General features: G+C 40.7%; 1 protein-coding gene and 1 long non-coding RNA gene across 4 annotated transcripts in view; one reads left to right on the top strand and one right to left on the bottom strand.

Annotated features, from left to right (window-relative positions):
* The window catches only part of LOC120386066, a 107,878-nt gene extending 97,833 nt beyond the window's left edge, over window positions 1-10,045 (top strand). Inside the window, exon 7 of the long non-coding RNA XR_005589508.1 lies at window positions 9,926-10,045. This is a non-coding gene — a long non-coding RNA (uncharacterized LOC120386066). The remainder of the gene's footprint in view (window positions 1-9,925) is intronic.
* Window positions 1-22,823, bottom strand: part of MED13L (mediator complex subunit 13L) — a 364,465-nt gene that overhangs the window by 41,971 nt on the left and 299,671 nt on the right. For all 3 annotated transcript variants that reach the window (XM_039504873.1, XM_039504874.1, XM_039504875.1), the window contains 5 exons: window positions 16,953-17,158; window positions 12,721-13,667; window positions 11,786-11,965; window positions 9,915-10,138; window positions 1,956-2,148 (listed from right to left, as the gene is read on the bottom strand). In XM_039504873.1, coding sequence (XP_039360807.1) covers window positions 1,956-2,148; window positions 9,915-10,138; window positions 11,786-11,965; window positions 12,721-13,667; window positions 16,953-17,158 — 1,750 coding nt within the window. The remainder of the gene's footprint in view (window positions 1-1,955; window positions 2,149-9,914; window positions 10,139-11,785; window positions 11,966-12,720; window positions 13,668-16,952; window positions 17,159-22,823) is intronic.

Here is a 22,823-nt window from a genome sequence, read left to right as displayed (position 1 = left end):
ACCTCAGTCCCTGGAAAAATCATGGAACAGGTCCTCAAGGAATCAATTCTGAACCACTTAAAGGAGGGGAAAGTGATCAGGAACAGTCAGCATTGATTCACCAAGGGCAAGTCATGCCTGACTAACCTAATTGCCTTCTATGATGAGATAACCGGCTCTGTGGATGAGGGGAAAGCAGTGGATGTGCTATTTCTGGACTTTAGCAAAGCTTTTGATACAGTCTCCCACAGTATTCTTGCCAGCAAGTTAAAGAAGTATGGGCTGGATGAATGGACGATAAGGTGGATAGAAAACTGGCTAGATGGTCGGGCTCAACGGGTAGTGATCAATGGTTCCATGTCTAGTTGGCTGCCGGTATCAAATGGAGTGCCCCAAGGGTCGGTGCTGGGGCTGGTTTTGTTCAATATCTTCATTAATGATCTGGAGGATGCTGTGGACTGCACCCTTAGCAAGTTTGCAGATGACACTAAACTGGGAGGAGTGGTTGATACGCTGGAGGGTAGGGATAGGATACAGAGGGACCTAGACAAATTAGAGGATTGGGCCAAAAGAAATATGATGAGGTTCAACAAGGACAAGTGCAGAGTCCTGCACTTAGGACGGAAGAATCCCATGCACTGCTACAGACTAGGGACCGAATGGCTGGGCAGCAGTTCTGCAGAAAAGGACCTAGGGCTTACGGTGGACTGAATATGAGTCAACAGTGTGCCCTTGTTGCCGAGAAGGCTAATGGCATTTTGGGTTGTATAAGTAGGGGCATTTCCAGCAGATCGAGGGATGTGATCATTCCCCTCTATTCAGCACTGGTGAGGCTTCTTATTTTATAACTTTTAAAACAAAATAATTAAATGATCCCTTTACTAAATTAACCTATTACAACTACCACTACTCACCCACTTATCCCAAACCCTCATACACTATCCTGAACTTCCCTGTCTCTAAAGCCTGTGAAGTCAGCCCTCATGGTCAGCATAGTCAAGTACTTGTCAACCTCTGTGACCTCAAAGAGGGTCGGGGACACTCATTTCAGGACTTCACTGAAAACAAACTAGCATCGTCCCCACTACCATTACATCAGAGGACTCTCAACTTGCACACTTCAGTGATCTAAATTCACCAACAGTTCAGCAGTCGATGTTCAGAGACAATTACCTATCATGCAGACTAGCATTGTCTCATTGTTTTCTTGTGCTCCATCATCTGTCTATATTTCGTGTTGTCTTTTGTCTTACTTATACTATAAGCTCTTTCAGGCAGGCACCATCTTTCTGTTCTGTGATTCAACAGTGTGTAGGACAATAGGGTTCTGATCCCTGATTGTGGCTCCTCAAAACTAATATAAATAATAAATTGCCAAGGGATCACATAGGAAGATGGGTCCTCTCTCAACCAAGGCCCAAGCCAGTTAGAACAAAGAGTGGGCATACGCTGCTTAACAAGGGACATGAAATAGCCACTACAAATTCTTCCAGTTGATTCAGTCAACCCATACCTATTAACATAGTCTTGCTGGGTTGAGTTTCAGTCAGGTAGTTCTAATCTTTGTAAGTCATCAGATAAACCATTCAATCACAATGATGTGACACTACATCCTAGATGTGCTCATTAACCTCGAATAGCTCAATATGTATGTTTAAACCTGCACAAGAGGGCCTTTGGGATAGATGAGCAAATGTCCAGTAGTACACTGATTTCTCAGCAGGAACACAGAAGTTGGCTTTTGGATCTCAAGATGAGTTTACAGGGCTGGCAGTTAGAAAAATACATCTTTTTACTTGTAAAGTGAATAAATGTAATATGGAAATCATGGAGAGACCATTAAAATGGAGCCCCACAAAGCTATTTTTACTATCATTTTACAGATCATAAATGCATTTACAGGGAAAGTTGTTTCCCCCTCCCCCATAACCCAAAACAAAACAATCTTATTTTTATCTCAACTCAACTTCACTTACCTAGGTGATGCCGGCAAACTTGCGCATAAAGTTTGAGCCTGGAATGATTGTCACACTCCTCACTGCCCCAAGGCTGGTTAAACCATTCGCTCACGAGCTCATCTGTCACCTTTTGCGCCATGGTCTTTCCCACCCGCATGATTCCATCACGTAACACTTTGCAGATTGGTTTGTGTTGGCCAAGCCTACACATCTGGCGGCATAAGAAGAAATATTTGCAACCAGATGCCATGTCCACAGAACAAAACCAGTAACTTGATAAACAGACTGGTTTGCAGTCTCATGCCCTCTCTCCAATGGCAGCCCCTTATAGTACAAATCTGTAATTGTAAAAATTAAAGGCCATCTTGTTTTTTTCTCTCTGGCTGACTTAACTTACATTTAAAGTCAAGCGAAAGCTATAAAGTACACTCTGTTCTATAAATTCTACAGTATACATTGAGGTTGACAAGAGACTTTGGTTTTATGTTTGAAATCTGCAGGTGTAAGAAAGACAGTTACTCACCTTGTGCAGTAACGGAGGTTCTTTGAGATGTGTACCTATGGGTGTTCCACTTTAGGTGTCTGTGCACCCCTGTGCTAGTAACTGGAGCTTTATGGTACAGTGCTCAGTTGGGTTGCACAAGCATGGTCCCCATCTCGCGCCGCTTCAGGTGATTAACAGGCGCTGTGCGACCAACCCCCTCTCTGTTCCTTTCCTACTGCAGAGCCTAGTACTAAACTCCGAAGTAGAGGGGAGGAGGGAGGGTAGTGGAGCACCCACAGGGAAACACATCTCAAAGAACCTCCGTTATTGCGCAAGGTGAGTAACCTTCTCTTCTTCTTCAGGTCATGTCCCTGTACGTGCTCCACTTTAGGTGACTTCAGAGCGGTGCCCTCCAGTGGAAGGAACCACTGCCAGTCGCATGGCTTCCACACAGAGTGTGTGATTGCACTCCCCCTTGTCTGTTTATGTAAAACATACAAGCCACATTGTCGATGAGGATCTGAACTGTCTTGTTTTTGATGAACAGTAAGAAGTGGGAGCAAATGTTCCAAACCGCTCACAGTTCTAGGAGGTTTATATGAAGATGGGACTCCGTCGTGGACCATCAGCCCTGTATAGAGTGTGGTTTCAGGTGTGCTCCCCAACCTAGAAGGGATGCCTTCGTGGTGATGGTGAGCAACGGTGGATTCTGTAGGAAGGGCATGTTGTCTGGATTGGTCCACCACAAAAGGAAGTCTTTTATTGTATCCAGCATGGTGAGGTGCTTGTTTATACTGTGACTATATGGGATATAATTTGCCTGGAGCCAGGCTTGTAGACACCGCATATGTAGTCTTGTGTGTCTGATGATGAAGATCATGGCAGCCATGTGGCCTAGAATTTGTAGGCGAGGTCTGGCAGACGCTTCGGGCTGTTTTGCGCCATGGAGATCAAATTGGTTAAAGTTAGAAATCGTTTTGTTGGTAGGGAGGCAGATGCCTTAAGAGAGTTTGAGGTCTCCCCCAATAAATTCCAGGTATAGATTTTTGTATGTTTACCTGAAGGCCAAACCTCGTAAACAGAGTTATAGTGTGTTCGGTGGATTCTATCACTGCCTGCAGCATTGGTGCTTTCAGCAGACAATTGTCTAAGTAGGGAAATATCATGATTCACTCTCTGCGTAAGTAGACAGCTATTACGGCTAGTACCTTTGAGAATACCCACGGCGCAATGGAAAGGCCGAAGGGTAGAACTTTGTATTGGAAATGATCTTGTCCTACTGCAAATCATAGAAATTTTCGATGTGATGGATGGATATATGAAAATATGCATCCTGGAGGTTGAGGGCTGTTGTTGTTGTGGATATGCTGCCCACGGTCTCCAAAATGGCCATTGTGATGGGAAGAGCATAGAGGGCATCCAGCGGTGCCCATACCAGGGTTGGTTTGGAAGGTTTCCTGGGTAGCCATTGCACGGAGCAGCATGCGTGATAGGAGTAGCCACAGGGGAGGAATGTTGTGGAGAGTCCCCAACATCCTTGTCTCCATCTTCATCCTCACTTGAGAACTGTGAAACATAAAGAGATGGAGAGCTGGGTTGACTAGGTACCACAAGGACCAAGGTACCATTGGTGCTAAGGATGGCAAACTCCAGTACAGAAGAGACGATAAGGTCTTTCTGGCGCAGGAATTGCTGCAAAGCGTATGGCATCAGTACCATGGGTGTGGTAGGGTTCGGTACCATATGCTGAAACAAACCTGTTGGTATTGGTGTTTGACTGGAGTGCACAATGTCCGCATTAGGTGGCATCATGAGCAGCGGGGGTGCTGAGGTGCTCAGTAGCAGTGTTTAGTCATGTCTGGCGGTACTGTAGCTTAGGGTTTCATTTTCCCCTTGGTACCTGTGTCTGAGCTCGGCTGCTTTCGTTTTCTTAGTACCAACAGTTCTGGAGGGTCCCACTGTTTCGGCCGTTGATATGGCCGGTGCGGTCAGTACCAGGAATGTTTGCCCATTAGCGGTGCGCCTTTTCTTGGCCAACTCCAAGGTCGGGGCCATGGTACCCCGGGTTTTTTTTTGCTGCCTTCTTGGTGGGCTGATCGGGAGCCCAGGCCATGGAAGAAGGGGCTGCAGTTGGCGATTTCTGGCCACATGGAGTGCGTACCTCAGGCTCAGACACCAGGAGAAGAGACATCTCCATGAGGAGAAGTTTAAGCTGGCGATCTCTCACCTTTCTGGTGTGGTATTTCAGACTGTGAGAGTGTGAGCGCTTCTGCAGTATATGTCTTGCCGAGACACCAGACGCACTGAGAGAGGTATAGAAAGCCTGCAGGTAATGCAGTGTTTGAACCCTGGGGAGCCAGGCAAGCCCCTCAGGGAGCGTACTCTTCCCGTAAGAGTGCTGTGGCAGTGAAAAAAATGAAAACCTACAGCCCTATGAGGAGAAAAACGGAAGGACAGGGATAAAGTACTAACACTAACTATTCTAACTGAAAACTAAAACTAAGGGAAACGATGCTACTCAAAAAACTGCGAGGCGCTGCTAGCTGCTCCAACTCGAACTAACGGTGGTAGAGAAGGAACAGCATCAGTTAACCACCTGAAGCAGTGCGAGATGGGGACCGCACATGTGTACTGCTACCATAATTCTCCCATTACGAGCACAGGGGCGCATGGACACCTAAGGTGGAGCACCCACAGGGACATCACTCAAAGAAGCAGCACCAGTTTATTTAACTAAGGGCCTTCTATTGCATGAGCTCTGACTGCTAAGGAGTACTGCATCCTAGTGGATAACGAAAGAATTGCTACTGCTTTAGATTGGAAAACAGGCAGTTGTACTCCAATTAAATAGAGCAGAACCCCATATATCCAATCTAACAGGGACTGGGGCCTGATCGGATAATCAAAACATTGGACAATCAGGAGAATGGGAAAGTGCGAGGCTGCAGCCCCATCTAGTGGCCAGAGGAGAGATTGCCTGCTTCTGGACCTGTGCGCGCTGGTTGTTTGGTTAATACAGAGAGCCAGATAATGGAGGGTTGGATAAATGGGGTTCTGCTGTGCACTCAGGTCTAAAAGAGAACCATACCCAGGTGAGTAAAAGGATCCATTTCACTTCCGCAGAAAGTAGGAGATTGATACATTTAAAACTCTTATTAGCCACACAACTGACTCTGTTGGTGCAAAGGTCTAGCAGAGCCCAGGTGACCATCTCTAGAAAAGTTTTTCATACATGATACACAGGGATGAGTTCTTGTTGACACAACAGCGTTACTGCAGTTCTTGTGCTGGCTATTCTGTGGCATCATCATTCAATCTGAGAAAAACGTGAGTTTCCTAAAAGTTATTTTGGGTTTCTTTGATCTAAGGCAGCTCATATTTTAGATTACTTTGCTCTTACCACAGAAATTCGCAATGGAAAAGAGGTATTTGATCATCTTATCTATAACTAGTGACCAGTGAAGGACTGTTTCTCACAGCATACAGTATACGCCTTTTCTTTGTCCAATCTATTTGAAACAGCCTAAGTGATGGGGCTTCTATCATTACCCTACATAGATTATTCTCAATGAACATATCTCAATGCTAGCGTTCTTTCCTGATAATGTAGTAAAGTAGAACTGTTTGGAGGAGAATTTTTTTCACAGGTTTTTAGCGGATGTATCTGCTGTAGCTTGTGGAGGAAATGCTGAATTACTTCATACAATGGGAGCAGTTCCATTCTGTAGAGGAGCATTTCTTTGAAATTGTAATTAATACCAACTACAGTACTTCTTGTTTTAGTGTTGTTCACAAGATCTACACTTGCTCTGGATTGCTTAAGTGTGTGACCCCATTCTCCTCTTAAAACAGAAGCATACTTTAAGACACATGCAATGATTCAGAATATAGGACTGAACTCCAAGTATGAATATCATGTCCATTCAGAATAGAGTAAGAAATCACCTCTCACTGTGAATTCCTATCTTAAATTTTGACATTACAAAAATGAAATAGAAATCTCTATGTTTAGAAGACCATGCTTTCTAATGGTTTTCACTTTCTTCCCCTGAAATAAAAAGGACTAATAGGGCTTTTTGAAATAGCACAGTCACAGTTTCTATAGCACTACGTTAACATTCATTTTTTTTATTTGAGTGATCTTTTAGCTGACTGCTAACTTTGGGCCATACATTCCTCCTGGGTAAAGACATGGAAAATCTGCCAGGTCAGATTTCTCAAAAATATGTTCCATCTCTGTCTACCTAATGATTACATTGCAAAGTTGGTGAGACAGACAGGGCAGATTATGTGGTTTACCCTTACATGAACAAGGTGGAAGATCTGTGGTTGGGACCTGGGTTTTTTGCACATGAATGTTATTTTCAAAAGCATTCAGTGTTGGGTTAGGCCAGGGGTCCGCAACCTTTCAGAAGTGGTGTGCCAAGTCTTCATTTATTCACTCTAATTTAAGGTTTCGCATGCCAGTAATACATTTTAACGTTTTTAGAAGGTCTCTCTCTAATATAAAACTAAACTATTGCTGTATGTAAAGTAAATAAGGTTTTTAAAATGTTTAAGAAACTTCATTTAAAATTAAATTAAAATGCAGATCTTATCAGTTTAGTGTGATCCCTGCTTTTCCAGTTTTCCAATGTCTGGCACAAATTTGGATACTTTAAGCTGCACACAGGCTTCTGAGTGATCAGTTGTTAACTGGCTCCGAGAGGGACAGAGGACAGATTTCATGTGTGAAAATACCTGTTCACACAGGTATGTGGATCCAAATGCTGAAAGTACTGCAAATGCAATTTTCTTCAAATAATTAAATTTCACTGGCAGGGATGTCCAGCAGGTCAGAATAAAGGCCCCATGATCTCTCTCGGTAGCTTCAAGTGCACTCCACCGATCTTCAAACTTTGATGCCCATGATTCTGAGCTTTTTAGCTGAATGAGCTTCATTTCGAAATCTTCAACACCCATCCACTGAAATACAGACAAAACCAAGTCGCTTTCTCTGAACTTTTCAGGTTTAATTAGATCACTTTTCAGGTGGGGGGGGGTAGCTCAGTGGTTTGAACATTGGCCTGCTAAACCCAGGGTTTTGTGAGTTCAATCGTTGAGGAGGCCACTTAGGAATCTGGGGCAAAAAATCAGTACTTGGTCCTGATAGTGACGGCAGGGGGCTGGACTCAATGACCTTTCAAGGTCCCTTCCAGTTCTAGGAGATAGGTATATCTCCAATTATTATTATTAGAAAAGAAAGCATTGGGCCAAATCGCTGGAAATCTTGTAATCTGTCAGAACATTCTGATTCCAGTTCTTGCATGTACATTCCAGTCTCACTGACACAGACAGTTCAATGTGTTGATAGTTCTTTTATGTGTTGGAAGTAGCACAAAGTCGAAGTTTGAATATCCTGAGAAAAAACTGCTAGTTTTACAACGAATGCCTTCCAGATTTTATAAAGATCCAGAACCGTTTGCCCTGCACCCTGGAGACAGAGGTTGAGTTCGTTTAGGTGAGCGGTGATGTCAGTTAGAAACATGAGCTTACACAACCATTTATCATCATCGAGTTCAGGGTAGTTTTAGTCATTTTCCGACAAAAAGGCCTTGATTACATCAAAACAGTTTACAAAGCGCACCAAAACCTTGCCACAATGTAGACACCGAATGTTGCTGTGAAGTTGGATGTCGTTCTAAGCACTGTCCATCTCTTCTAGCAGTGCTTGAAACCGTCTGTGAGTCAAAGCAGATTGAGCAACAGGAAGTTCACAATTCACACCACTGTATTCATCACATTATTAAGTCTGAATTAGAAATTTTAGCACACAGGTTTTCTTGATGGATGGTACAGTGAAATTTGACTTTCGGGTGGCCAATTTGATCTTCAAGTAACTTTACAAATCCCTTCTGTTTTCCAACTATGGCAGGAGCACCATCTGTTGTCACACAAAATATTTTTCTGATGTCAACTCCTCGTTCTTCAAAATGGTTTACAAAAGTTTCCGCTGTATCTTCCCCCTTTGTTGTGTCATGCAGGGGTTTTAGGCAACAAAGTTCCTCTTGGATTTCATCAGAAGTACAATAACTTGCAACAACTGCCAAACGTGGAATGTCATTTATATCCACGCTCTCATCAACTGCAATGCTAAACACTGCTGTGTGTTTTAATGCAGTCATCTACTTTTCGTTAATGTTTTCTGCCATTTCACTTACGCGTCTCTCAACTGTTCTGGCAGAGACAGGTAGTTCTTTTATTCTAGATACGATCCCATCTTTATTTGGCAAATCATTGAACGAAACCTCCGGACTGCTGAGAAAAACTTTTTATATATTCCCCATCCGTAAACTGCTTTCTGTTTTTTGCAATGCACTGTACAATCTTGTAACTTCCTTTCTTTGGCTTGAGTTTTACTTACACTTAAGCATTTAAAAATACTGCTTTGCTTCTCATAACCTGCTACTGCTTTTTTGATCAATACAGTCCTGTCTGCTTCATCAAGAAAGGATGGAACCCGGGGTGGCGGGGACCGGCGGTAGGATCCCAGGCCAGCAGCAGAGCCCCAAGGCCAGCGGCCAGGACCCGGGCAGTGTGAGTGTCACTCAAAATCAGCTCACGTGCCGCCTTTGGCACGCATGCCATAGGTTGCTGACCCCTGGGTTAGGCCAATGCTGAGTGCTTTTGGAAATCCCATTCATAGGGCCTTTGTACCTGTGCAGCAACAAGATCCTCTATCTGCAAACTACACAACTGGGCTTAGTTGTATTGCTGCCACTGGTTCACAGATCCCAACTGTACTCATGTTACTCCTGATGAGGATCAAAGTGTGTAAAAGAGAATGAATCAGTCTTAAATACAGTGGTAAAAGCTCTGCTGCTTTGATTGAGGAACATGTCATTTAGCATGAGTCATCCTTTACTCCTCCCACTCTGGTTTGGCTACTCTCCCTTCATTGCCACAGAGTGGAAAAAGTGTAGTCGTCTCACTTTGCTACCAGACGCGTGAGAAGGTACTGCTTGCCTATGCAGGAGGTTCCTGGATACATTTTACGGAAAGTGCTACTTTTCAGATTTTCCTATATTTCAGAGTTATTATATCTCTACTGTCTCCTTGTACGTCTGCATGTTAGGGCATCTTGCTATTAGACTGTTCCTACTGCTCAGCTATTTTCAGCCTTCAGCTGCATATGCCTTGTTTCCCTCGACTTAAACAGCAGCTGCAGGTAAGAGCTGTATCTTAGGGCTGAATTTTGTCTTAAACGGCACTAACATGCAAAAGAATAAGTGCAGCTCTATTAGATGATATTTTTCCCGTACTCTAAAAGTGGAGAAAGTCCTCCTAAACTGAAGAAAAAACTGTAACAAATTACTATTTAAAACACTTAACTTTTAAACAATTTAAGAGAGCTTATAAAGGAAAGAACATGAACTTAACCCAACTGTGAACATGCTGCTAAAACAGGGGTGACAATTATGACTGAACAATTCATAACAGTCCCTCTTTCCTACCTCATATACAGCACTCAAGTCCCTGAAGAAAGTTTTGGCTCCGTCGAGCAAGGCCTCATTTTCTGGACACAGCACAATATAAGCGACATCCCGATGGCCCCCATATGGGTCTAGCAACAGCCTCTCCCAGAACGGCAAGGAGAATGGAGAGATTGTCAGGAAGTCCTTGTCATAACCCACCAGTAAAGTGGGGATTGGAAGAGGCTCAGGAGACTCCTCAGAACCTGATAAGAAAAGAAGAGGGTATTACAGAACTGTCTGGTACAACAGCAAATGAGCTCTTTTTAGCCAAATGTTGTAAATCAGTCATCTCTTGTCATGGAGAGTTTTCAGAAAGCCTGAACCTCCTCTGAGCAGGCAGGATACAGCCACAATACATTAACAATGTCCTTCCTTCCACAGTCATTTTCCTTAGGTAACGGTACTTAATTACAGGGCAGAAAGATTTATACCATGCTTATGAAGTGTCATAAAATCAGAGGTCAGTCAGTCAAAGCAGAAGAAGCCAATCCAAGCATCACTACTATAATTCCCTGAAAAGATTGCAATAAAATATCTTCTAGTGTACTGTAAGTACACATTCTGCCAGAATTTCAGGGCCTTCTTGAGGATTGAACTTGTGGTCTTGTAAAGGAGTGGTTTCACTCTGCCTAAATGATGATATAACCACATTTCACATATGTCCTTTCAACCTACAAAAAAGTGATGACATGAATTCATGGAAACTAAATTAACGTTTCTTGCTTTAGCTCTTGCTGGTTGTGCAAAATGACCAACTGAAGAAAACCATAGCTCCCAAAGTGGGAAATTAAAGTCTTGATTTCTAAGCAAAGTGGCTAGAGTTAATACAAATTAAAAAAAACCCCAAAATAGTCACCATCACAAATGAGAGGATTATCATAACAAATCTGAGATCTCACACAAGCAGGTTGTTAGGGATTAAAAGAAATTCTAGTGTAGCCTGCTGTTTCTTGGAGAACGTGAGCCCAAATATACCCTGGCAATTTCCAGAGAAATATAAATGACTGAAAAGTCAGCATTCACCAACCGTTACCACATACTCACCACAGATATCTACTGTTATAATACATATGGGATAATGTGGTCATTTCAGTTACAATGTGTGGTAACTGTTGGCAAATCCTGACTGTTCAATGCTACACTACAGTTACAAATGTTGAAAAAAGGCTGGAGGTACTTGTCATATGGCAGAGTGGCATTGGAAGTGATGATAGTTACTGCAGCCTGCCATAGCCAAAAGGGAAATCAGCATTATGTCAAGTGTCAGAGCAGGGAAAGTAGAGAATTGAGGCACTGTGGCAAAACAGAATAAGACCGTAAAAAAACAGATCAGTAGGGAATTTCACATAAAATGCATGAAGAGTAAAAATGATGTTTAAAGGTCAGTCATTAGTTTGTTCTCACTTAGTACATATTCTGTCAAATATATTTCCAATTAAAAGTCTCACTTGTAACCAGGAGGCGTTTAATTCCAAACATATCAGCAATATGACATTTTAAAACATATTTAAAATCTTATAACTAGGGCTCTAATTTTATTTAACAGTTTCTATGCTTCATGTTATTCATTGTACTAGCTGTGGGTTCAAACCCAAATCAAATCCACACAGGGATTTTGAACCTCACCAAAGCTTTTGAGGTGTTCAAGCCCCTCTCCAATGTCAGTCATCTTGGAAGGTAGAACCCCGACTGTATTACTCAAGAATATCCTTCAAACATTAAACACAATGAAAAGCTGTCTGAGGAGACTTTTGTTCTTATGCACTTTCCCTCAAAGAACACATTTAAATGCCCATGTATAAGGAAACACAGCCTTCATCTGAACACTGCTGTTCCACAAAAAACTCTACCATATGTTCCCCGTCCTGCCATCTTATGGAACTGCTGCCAGGTGAGGGGACCCTGCACATGTTGGATGTTCTCCCAGGTCCTGCCTGTCCGCTTCTTCTGGATGGCATCTTGGAGAAAGGGTTGTAGGGACAGTAGCATGCGCACCACATCCTGGGAGGACAGCATGCTGATATCCAGTACTACAAATGACAAAGAAGTATGAATCATATTTCTGGTGAGGAGAAGGGGGCATAATTTTTTGGGGGGCTGTGATTCCTTTATCTTGCCTCTCGTGGTGCCCATATTGCCTGTGCTCCTCTGTAATTAGTAAAATAGAATTTAAACTGCTTCTTTATTAAACAACATTGTTAGACTAAGCTTTCTCTCAAGTTCATTTCAAAATATCCTTTTGCAAAATGTTATCTAGACTGTAGTGATTTGATATAAGTTTGTTTAAAGGTGTTAAGCTGCTTAAAGGCTAAAAAATATTGTTCTTTAAGTCAAGCCCATAAAGAACTGTAAATAAACACATATTTCATTTACAAATTTACATTATTTCTAGTTGGCATTGTTTCACAAAGAGCAGCTCCCTTCTGATGATTGCATACTTATGTTCCAAAAAGATGTGCCACAGTCTCACCAAAGAAAGCTAGAACAAAGTTTGACCCTCACCCCAAAAAACAAAACAAACCAAAAAAACCTACAGAATTGCTGTGAATTTGTGACACTGAAACGCCCTACAGCATGCTGGAAGGAAGAAGGAAATTTACCAGTATTCTACCTTTGGTTTTAGAAAGCTCTCCAAATTACTTATCTACTCCTGTTCCTCAAGAGTGCATTTTCCCCCATAAAGTTTAAATGATACTGTCTTGCACTGGCAACTTTAAAATTAAATTGCAAAGGTAACTAAGTTTTTCGAACAAAAGAAAACCAAAACCTTTTCTGTGAACCATACCATTGCTGTGAGGCCAAGAGTGTACAGTAGCACTTCTTACTAGGGCTTCATCCACTTTTCCACCAGTGGCGTTATCCACATACTGCCTTCCTTGCTCCAGAGCATTGAAGCACTCTGTCCAGGAATCATTGCTATCTGCTTGCACTCTGTCATAACTCCAGTTCATACAGGGAAGGGTCTGCCGGTTATTGGAAGACATGTAGTCCAAGCAGCTCAGAGAGGTGAAGGGCTGTGTGTGCTGATTCTGGAGAAGGAGGAGGAGGCTCATAGGAGGTTCCTGGCCCCTCCTGGCTCCCTCTCCCATCTGAGGAAGTAAAGTGGTCTGACACATCATCAACCTCCTCTCTGCAGCCTGGCCAATGTCTGAGGTCTTGCCAAAAATATCCAATTCATCCTCAATAAAAAGCCCAGAGTTGTAACCTAGTTTGCGGTTCATAATTGCACTAAATCCACACGTGCAGCGGTACTGGTCCTCGTTAGATGAATCTGGGATGTACAGCCCTACATCTGCACCTTTAATATTCATGTTACACGCACATATACAACAGCTATCAAAGTTGCGATCTTTAAAGATGTTCAGCACGGAGTCTGAAAGAATCAGGGTGACATACAGGCTGTGGGCTTCTGGGATTGGCTGGACAGTGGGTGGCTCCACAGAATTAAGCGGTCGTGTTGTAGAAGGGGTAGAAGCTGGTGAACCTTGATCTGTGCTGTCATATTTTACAGATCCTTGCCCGCTGGCAGTGCCCCCACCTCTAGGAGTCCTTGGGGTTCTGGGTGTGCGTGGCGTAGGGACGGAGAAGCGGGGAGTTGCTGGGGATGGCAGTACTCCTGCCCCACTGTTGCTGGCAGGGGCAGCACTGTTTAATGTCACTGGTGTATTCATCTGGGGAGTGTTCATCTGAAGATAGTCTTGATCTGTGAGGCTCCCAACACTAGGCACATTGCTGCAAAAAAAATACAGGAAGAAGATGAATATTCAAAAGGGTTCACTGTAGACAGGACTCAGATGCAATAGCTATATAATGACCACAATAAAGGGACAGCACCTTCAAACATTCCTCTCATATCATTATATCCAAGAGTCTCTCTTCTTTCTGTCTAATCTTTCAAGGTCTCATCAGCAAACATAGCTAAGAGTCGCCGAGAGTGTAGTAAAAAGGAAAAAACAAAACAAAACAGAAAACATCCCCTCATGCTGTTTTAAAGATTACAAGCTAAAAGTCTGTTATGACCTGAAAATGCCTATTTAGAATGACCTGAAATTAAATAACTGATGTGACTTCAATATTTTCAGTACTTTGGGGGGGAGGGGGAATTATTTCAGTGAGTTCATTGTGCAACTGTCTCTAAAGAAATCTACGGTCCAATGTGTAAAAATTAGGGACATGAAATTTCGTATAGTTGTACAGCATTGTAAACTCCATTTAGAAATAATTAGCTTGACTGTCTATATGTTTTAAAATGTCTGTAGTAAATAATTAACTTCAGCACTCCTTGATACAAATAATTTATCTGATTCTTCTTGGTTAAATTGTAATGTTTCCTTGGTGGTACCCAGCTGACAAAAGTGTTTCACATACAATAAAGGCAGCCTTTACCTAGCCCTACATAGCTTACAGCACAAAAATAACACTTGCTATTACAGACTCCTGGTCCACATGAGCTGAAGGTGGTATTTCTAGGTCACCATTTGTCATCACACTCCTTATTAGTAACAGTTTTGCCATTATCTGCTTAATTTCAGGGACCAGAATGTGGTCATATATCCCCACAAGAGATCTCTTTTCTTTGGAGTGACATATTACAGTAAGAAACAGATAATTTTGTCATTAGGCTTCATATTAAGGACAACATAACTGCTCAAACAAATAAGGTCTTTGTAAGATTTCTCTTCCCAAGAGCTAATGAAACATTTTTCTTGAAATGTATTCCTTAAGGGCAGCACATAAAACATAAGAACACAATCAGTCTCTTGATGAAGGAACGGAAACATATGGATTTTTTACGTGTGTGTGTTCTCACTGTGTGTTTTATGTGTTATTTTAAAAGGATTATTATTTTAAGGATCACATTTCACTAGCAACTTGAAAAGAAACTGTAGTAAAGACCTGATCCTTTAGAATCATTTTGTTATCTGTAACTGACCTATGCCCAAGTCAAAGGAAGGAAAAAATGGACAAAGGTTGATAAGAGTTGTGAATCTGAGGTACCACAGTGTGTGGTACAGTGAATACCTTAGACAAATGACAAAGCGTGACCTAGAAACCTTGATTGGCAATCACCACTTTACTAAAAACCTGCAGTAATCAGGGTGCAGTAATTATCTTCACTCTAATTGGATTACACAGAAAATAAAAGATTTTTTTCAACAAATACCTGCAATTAACAATCAGCTCAGTCCTGGTTACTATTAGAAGCGGTTACTATTAGAGAAAACCTGATAAATCATTTGCTCCTTAGGTGGTATTGAAGGTTTGTAATTTCTTTTTTGCACTTCTTTTGAGAGCATTGAAGATCCTTTGGAGCTGGAGAAGGCCTGATTTCAAGGATTTAAGGATTGATTTAAAGATGCAAGCCACTTCCTCTATAAATACATTCACTGCAGCAGGAGACTCTTCTACTATATAAATTATAGCTTTTGAGAGGTTTTATGTATTAAATGGTTTAAATTCTTGCTAGGTTTCAAGATCTGCAGCAATGGATTTCTTCCATAAACAGTGATAACTTTTGAAAAATATGCTGGGGATGGAAATTTCTCATTTAACTTAATTTAATGGCAAACTTGCAGCTGGGGCACAGTGCCACTACACCTTATAGTGGAGGGAAGCACAGCAATTTCAGAATATATAGGACTAGGAATCACCGAGCACATTAAACTGACAACTTATGCGAACAGTTCAGAAGAAACAAGAGGATCCCAAAGAAGAGTTGTGTCCTCTCACAAAACTAAAACGGGGGGAAATTCATCCCTGTACAAAGGGACATCAGAGGCCTACACACCACATACGTCATGCTCAGCCATCAATAGATGTATATCATTTATGTTGGCCATCTGCACAGGAGTGAATGTAACCACAGTGAATGAGGCACAAAGTGAGTATTGAAGAGCGTTGTCTTTGGGGCACAAATAAATTAAACATACAAGCTTTACCACTATAAATGATGCAATGGTCCATTACTTCAAGATCCATTCTATTCCATGAGATAAGGGCCAGATCCTTAGCTGACTAGTTGGGTGTCCATAGGTACTCCCTCCCCACTTCCCTTTTATTTTAAAAGGAACTTTACAAAAAACAGCCACAGACACTAGCAGAATTCGGATACATATATTTCAATAAGCTGAATAAATTAAAGGGAGTAACTACCAAGAACAATTTAAGTATTAAAAATCCTGAAGACAGGAGTTCAACGTCAGCTCAAAATAACCATCAGAACTAACATTTTGATCTTCTAAATCATGCACTGCAGATGGATTGGAGGACACATTTTTGTTTTATCAAAATCAGAAGGTAAGTACTTCTTTCCATCTACCATTTATCATAGTTTTACTGGAAAGCACTATGCAATTTCAATTTTATAAACCGTCTCCTAAAGTTTACATCTCATTCAATGACCTGGTATTTCCTTTGCAGTATAAATGACCATGAGTACCTTCCCTGTCAAATACTACTTTAGTTTATATTTTATACAGGCAGATATTTTCTCTCTACTACTCCCACAGCCATTACAAGTATGCAACTTTTTTGTCTGCCTCCTTCTTTGGTGTTAACTAAAACTCAAGAGAGAAGTAGATGATTTGCCTTTTTACAATTAAAAGGCAAATCACATTTGACATCTACCATTTCCTCCAGCAAAGAAGGTAAAGTAATGACTAAATATTCACCCTTAAAATCCATCATTAACTCTAATACTTGGAGATTAACTGCATGAGCCGCCTTCTTTAACATTTCTACTTTATGTTGAATTACAATGTTTTTGCCTGGATAACTATTTAAAATTGATCAACTCAAATGTCATTTATTCCTGCTCCAGCTATCAAAAATGTTTCTGACTTTATAAAGCAATGAAAGTTTAAGCAGGTTTAAAATAATTGCGTAATTAGGCTTGCTCCTAATTTTATCATATGGCTTAAAAAGGGGAAAAACCACCAGCACGCTGAGTGTCCATTTATTACATATCTAGATCTGGGCATAATGAATGTCATCCTCTGTTGCAATGCTTATACTTACTTGTAGCCATCTCTGATGAAAGTGGCTGCAGGTGGCATGGGGAGTTGTTCAATTTTAGGAGGAATTGCCCAAGAAGGCCTGAACATGCAGGCATCCGGTATCTTCAGAGGTAGCAGGCACTGGCTTGGCAGTATCTTCAATGGAGCAAACATAGAAGAGCCCACAAAAGGTTGAAATGATGGAACTTTGTGCACATACGAAAAGTCCTGTAAAACCAAAGTTATTTTAGTATTTAGAGCTACATAGAAAAGTCAATCTTTATATTAAAATATATATTTTTAGGGAAAACTAATTATACTAATTTGAAGCACATATAACTGCACTTTTTCTCATAATGAAATATCTACTCACTTTATGAACATTTAGGGCCTGATCCCACAGACTACAAGGGGATCTGGCTCAGAACCCAAATTACACACACACACAACAGAATTGTAATGAGTGTAAAAAGATTAGGCTTCTAGAGCAGACTGTGATTGCTCTAGGGAAGAACTTTATACTACATGGTTAGAAAGTGAACACCACATCCTGGACACTATCATAATCCAAATAATAATAATAATGGTGAACAAAGTAACCATTAACCACTGGCACCATACCAAATTCATAGTACAGCCACCTTGGGCTTACTAGCAGCCATTACACTTTTGTTTTGTTTGGTTAAGGGGAACAATAACTAGGACTTCAGCCAGAGTTATTCCAGATCTTCTTGAGACAGAGTCTGTCTTCCTCTGTGATTGGAAAACATCTAGCATCTGGGGGGAACTACTGCAGTGTATACAGTAGAAATTCTAGAAAACTTAGTTTTTAATGTCTTACCACAGTCCCAGCATCCTCATAGATTCCAAGGCCAGAAGGACCACTGTGATAATCTAGTCTGATGTCCTGTACAACACAAGCCAGAAAACTTCCCCAAACTAATTCCTAGGGCAGATCTTTTAGAAAGAACATCCAATCTTAATCTGAAACTTGCCAGTGATGGAGAATCCACCACAACCCTTGGTAAATTGTTCCATTGGTGAATTCCTGTCACTATTAAAAGTGTATTGCTTTATTTCCAGTCTGAATTTGTCTAGCTTCAAGTTCCAGCCATCGAATTGTTATACCTTTCTCTGCTAGCCTATTATCAAACATTTGTTCCCCATATAAATACTTACAGACTGTATTCAAGTCATCCCTTAACCTCCTCTGTGGTATGATAAATAGACTGAGCAATTTGTATCTATCACGATAAGGCAGGTTTTCAAATACTTCATTCATTCTTGTGGCTCTTCTTTGACCACTCTTCAGTTTATTAACATCCTTCTTGAATTCTGGACACCAGAACTGTACATACTATTCCAGCAGAAGCTGCATCAGTGCCAAATACAGAGTGTAAAATAACATTCCTCCTCCTACTCAATATTCCACTGTTACGCATCCAAGGATCACATTAGCTGTCTGGCCCCAGCATTGCACTGGGAGTTCAAGTTCAGCTGATTATCCACCACAACCCCCAAATCTTTTTCGGCGTTACTGTTTCCCAGTATAGATTCCTCCATCCTATAAGTATGGCCTACATTCTTTGTTCCGATGTGTATACTTTTACATATAGCTGTATTAAAACACATAGTGTTTGCTTGTGCCCAGTTTACCAAGTGATCCAGATTGCTCTGTATCAGTGCCCTGTCCTCTTCGTTGTTTATAACTCCCCCAACTTTTGTATCATCTTCAGACTTTATCAGTAATGATTTTATGTTTTCTTCCATTGATAAAAATATTATATAGTGTAAAGCCAAGAACTATTTCATGCAGGACCCCACTAGAAACACACCTGCTTGATGATGATTCCCTATTAACAACATTTTGAGACCTATCAGTTAGCCAACTTTTAATCCATTTAACATGTGCCATGTTAATTTTATTTTGTTATAATTTTTTAATCAAAATGTCATGCAGCACCAAGTAAAATGCTCAACAGAAATCTAGGTATATTATACCAACATTTTTATCTTTATCAAATGTTTAATTCACCCCCCAAAAAGATATCAAGTTAGTTTCATAGGATCTATTTTCCATAAACCCACATTGACTGGCACTAATTATATTACCCTCAATTAATTCTTTATTAATCTAATCCCATATCACATGCTCCATTATCTTGCCCGGATCAATGTTATACTGACAGGCCTATAATTATTTGGGCCATCCTCTTTATCCTTTTAAATATTGGCATAACATTAGCTTTCTTCCTGTCTTCTGGAACTTCTCAAGTGTTCCAAGACTTATTGAAAATCAATAAGCTCTTCTGCCTTCTCTGTTAAAACTCTTGGATGCAAGTTATCTGGACCTGCTGATTTTAAACTGTCTAACTTTACTAGCTATTGTTTAACATCCTCCTGACATACAAGTGGAATTATCATTATTATATGATATGAGTACATCAACCATTTCCCCCCAAATACAGAAGTATTTATTGAACACTTCTGCTTTTCTCTGATTATTGATAATTCTACCATTTCCATCTAGTAATGGATCACTACTATTGTTAGGATTTTCTATGTACCTCATGTACTTAAAACAGTCCTACTTACTTTCCTTAACTCTGCCAGCCATAGATTTCTCCGTGTCCTTTTGCTTCCCTTCCCAGTGCTTCCTTAAAGTTTCAGAAGATGAAGCATAACAGGATTCCTACCTTTGGCACTCAAAACTCAGCACAAGAAACCTACTTGCATTTTTGTAAAAATGAGTTACAGTGGGGTTAGGTGCTAGATTCCCATTAACGTGTATGAGCAGCACCTGCTCAAATGCAGAACTCTATATGTTTCAATACTCTTTAAATCTTTGTTAGAGATATCTAAAATATCTTCAGTATGAATGAGTCTCTAAAATATATATTTTTTCTAATCTCTCTTTTAGCTCATCAAACTATGATCTTGACCCACATTTCCTTCCTATCCAAAGATTAACTAATTTTGTTTTGACATACAGGAAAATATTTGAAGTGGAGTTAAAAACAAATAAGGTCTGTGACAACTGGAAGAAATAGCTTTTTCCTTATTTGTACGCAGCACACCTAATTAATAAACAGTATACTGAAATACATGTCTTTTCAGTTTCTAAAATGCTGCTAAAACTGATAGAAAAGAAAGAAAGAGAGAGAGATTGGGAACTGTATAATTATACATTAGTAGAACATGGACACCTAGTACAAACATGCCTTTTTTATTATACCCACACTGTGAGGGCAACAAGTCCCATCAGGCTAGGGTAGTATTTGTTTTTCCCATTAAGTCAGGCAAAGTGATACTGTATGCTGGAAAGAGCAATTCACTCCCAAAAAGCATGTGTTTAGATTAGGCCAAGGGCAAGTTTCTTTGGCAATTTACTGTCTATTAAGGATTCTCTGAAAGCAGGGACTATGTACAAAGCTGGGCATATTATTTTTCCCTTCTCCTTGCTATTGCCTGTTGGTAATTAATGCTGTTTAGGAACAGGAGGGGAAGTGACCCCTGGGAATGTCAGAAGGATTGCCAATGGTAAAAGGTGTGGCTACCTGGAGATCAGCTCCCTAAAGAGTTCATGGGTTTACTGTCTAAGATAACTTTTTCATTAGGAAATTAAAAAAAATCCACTATTTTAGTTGCCCTGGGGAGAACACCAGGAGGAGTCCTAGTGTAGACAAAACTGCAGCAGTTTCCAAGGTTTTTATCACCATAGCAATTAAACCTAATGTTAGAGGCTGCTCTTTAATTGGCATGGGGCAATGTCTCCAGAACCCATTGGAGCCTGCAGTATGGCTCCTGCTGGTGCTACTATCAAGACAGCTCAACTAGTGGTAGCATCAGTGCAATTTTTTTTCCAGTGTGAAAGGCCATCTTAGCTCTGAGTTAATAGCAGTCCTATTTTTGCTTTCTCCTTTTTCCCCCCTGAGACTGGGCGTTCGTTCTTCTATCTCTTTTGTAAAATTCCCTCAATTACAATTTTGGTCTTCAGATTAGAAAAAGGGAAAGAAAAAAAGACTGCTACTCTTATACACTTCTTTGAGAGTGGAATTAAATTCAATATGGTTGAAAGCCTGTAAACTAGGTTAAAAAGCAAATAAACGTTACCTGTTTAAGGTAAATGGCTGATTTTACTGAGAAGCACCATCCCTGGCCATAAAGGAAAGCAGTTAAGTATGTGCTTATGTCTATTTTTGTTCAATAAAGCAGTAAGCATTTGCTTAACTTTAAGCATTTTCTTAAGTCCCATTGTCTTCACTGAGACTTAAGCATATACTTAAGTACTTTCCAGATCTGGGCCTGGGCCTACATTATGTACTCTGCAAAAAGTTCAGGCAGTTGTGATTGGGCAATGGGGAGCAACTCTCAGAGACAGACTGCCCATTTTTAATCTTATCTTATTCTAGCAACAGTTGCCAAGTAATTCTGTTGGGTTTTCTTTTACACAATTTTGCTGCTGTTATTGGGGGAGGTTATGTTCAATAAACAGGTAATTTACTATCATAGTTATTTCGTTATGGAAATTGTCTGAGTTTCTTCAAATAAATAAATTATGCAGCAGCACGGTTTTTTAAAAATGTCCTTAATTAACTTAGGATCCTCTCTAGTATGAATTTACTGCTAGTGAAAGACAGGGAATTAATAACCCTGAAGATTGAAGCCCTCTATTTAGCCAAAAACAAATATGCTACTTAATATTGTCACAGTTACCAGATCAACTGCACCTTTGACCCCTCCTGCTCTTGTTGAGTGCTTTCCACTCCTATCTCAGGTCTTTAGCTGTCACCTGTCTCCAGGTGGAAACATGCAACTCTCCCACTTTCAAACTAGGCCCTGGATTGCAGTCGCCTGGTACTAACTGTGATTTCATCAGGTCTGATTTATACCCAATATCTGCAGGTCTCTTCTCTTCTCTGAGAGCAATAACAGGGTAAGCAGTGACCAACCTGCATCCTTAAGGCAAAGTCCCCATGTGGAAAAAGGTTAAACACCTGGCAGAGCTAGTTATGCATATAACCATTTTCCACATGCGGACCCTGGTAGGTCTACAGACTCTTCTGCAGACCCCCTCCCTGTCAATGCTCACTGACAACTTCTTGGACAGCCCCTGGCAACTTACTCTCCTTTGCAGAAATCAAGTCACTTTTTAACTGTTTGCAGCCTTTTCATCTGTTAACTCCCAACTCTGGCAAAACAAGATTTGCAACTCAATGGAGCCAGGGTCCTTGAAGATAACAGCTTGTCCTACTGTCTTTCAAGAGTGTGCTTGGGTATTCTTATCTGGGAAACTATTCTGTCACTTTACTGTTTGCTCCTCCCACAGCCCCCTATTAAGTTAGATCAATACAATCATACAAGAAATTCTACTAACCCATCATAGATATACAATAACTTTTCTTTACTGACAAGGTCACTTACAACTTACATAATAGTATTAATAGATTAATACATAGTCACTTCTTGTCCATCGCAACTATTTCTATCAGTGATGTGCAAGTAAATATAACTCCACTGTTGTTAACATTTCGAGATGACATCAACATTGCCAGAGTGGTACATAATGATGAGGAAAGGGAAATCATATGGAGCCCCCTGTTCAAACAAATGCATTTTAATGTAGCCAAATACAAGGTCATGCATCAAGGAACAAAGAATACACAGGCCAGCCCTTCAGACAGGGGATAGTATCCTGGAAAGCAGTGATTCTGAAATAAAATTTAAGAGGCATAGTGGACAAACAATTCAACATGAGCTCCCAATGTGATGCTGTGCCAAACCAGACTAATAATCCTTGTATGTATAAAGAGGGGATTTTACCTCAGTATATAGCCTTGCAAGATTGACATTGGAACACTCCAGTTCTGGTGCCACATTTTAAAAAATATGC

Source organism: Mauremys reevesii, linkage group 18, assembly GCF_016161935.1.
Source record: "Mauremys reevesii isolate NIE-2019 linkage group 18, ASM1616193v1, whole genome shotgun sequence".
Taxonomy (NCBI): domain Eukaryota; kingdom Metazoa; phylum Chordata; order Testudines; family Geoemydidae; genus Mauremys; species Mauremys reevesii.
Note: the sequence above shows the minus strand (reverse complement) of the source record. Positions and strands in the feature narration are given on the sequence as shown.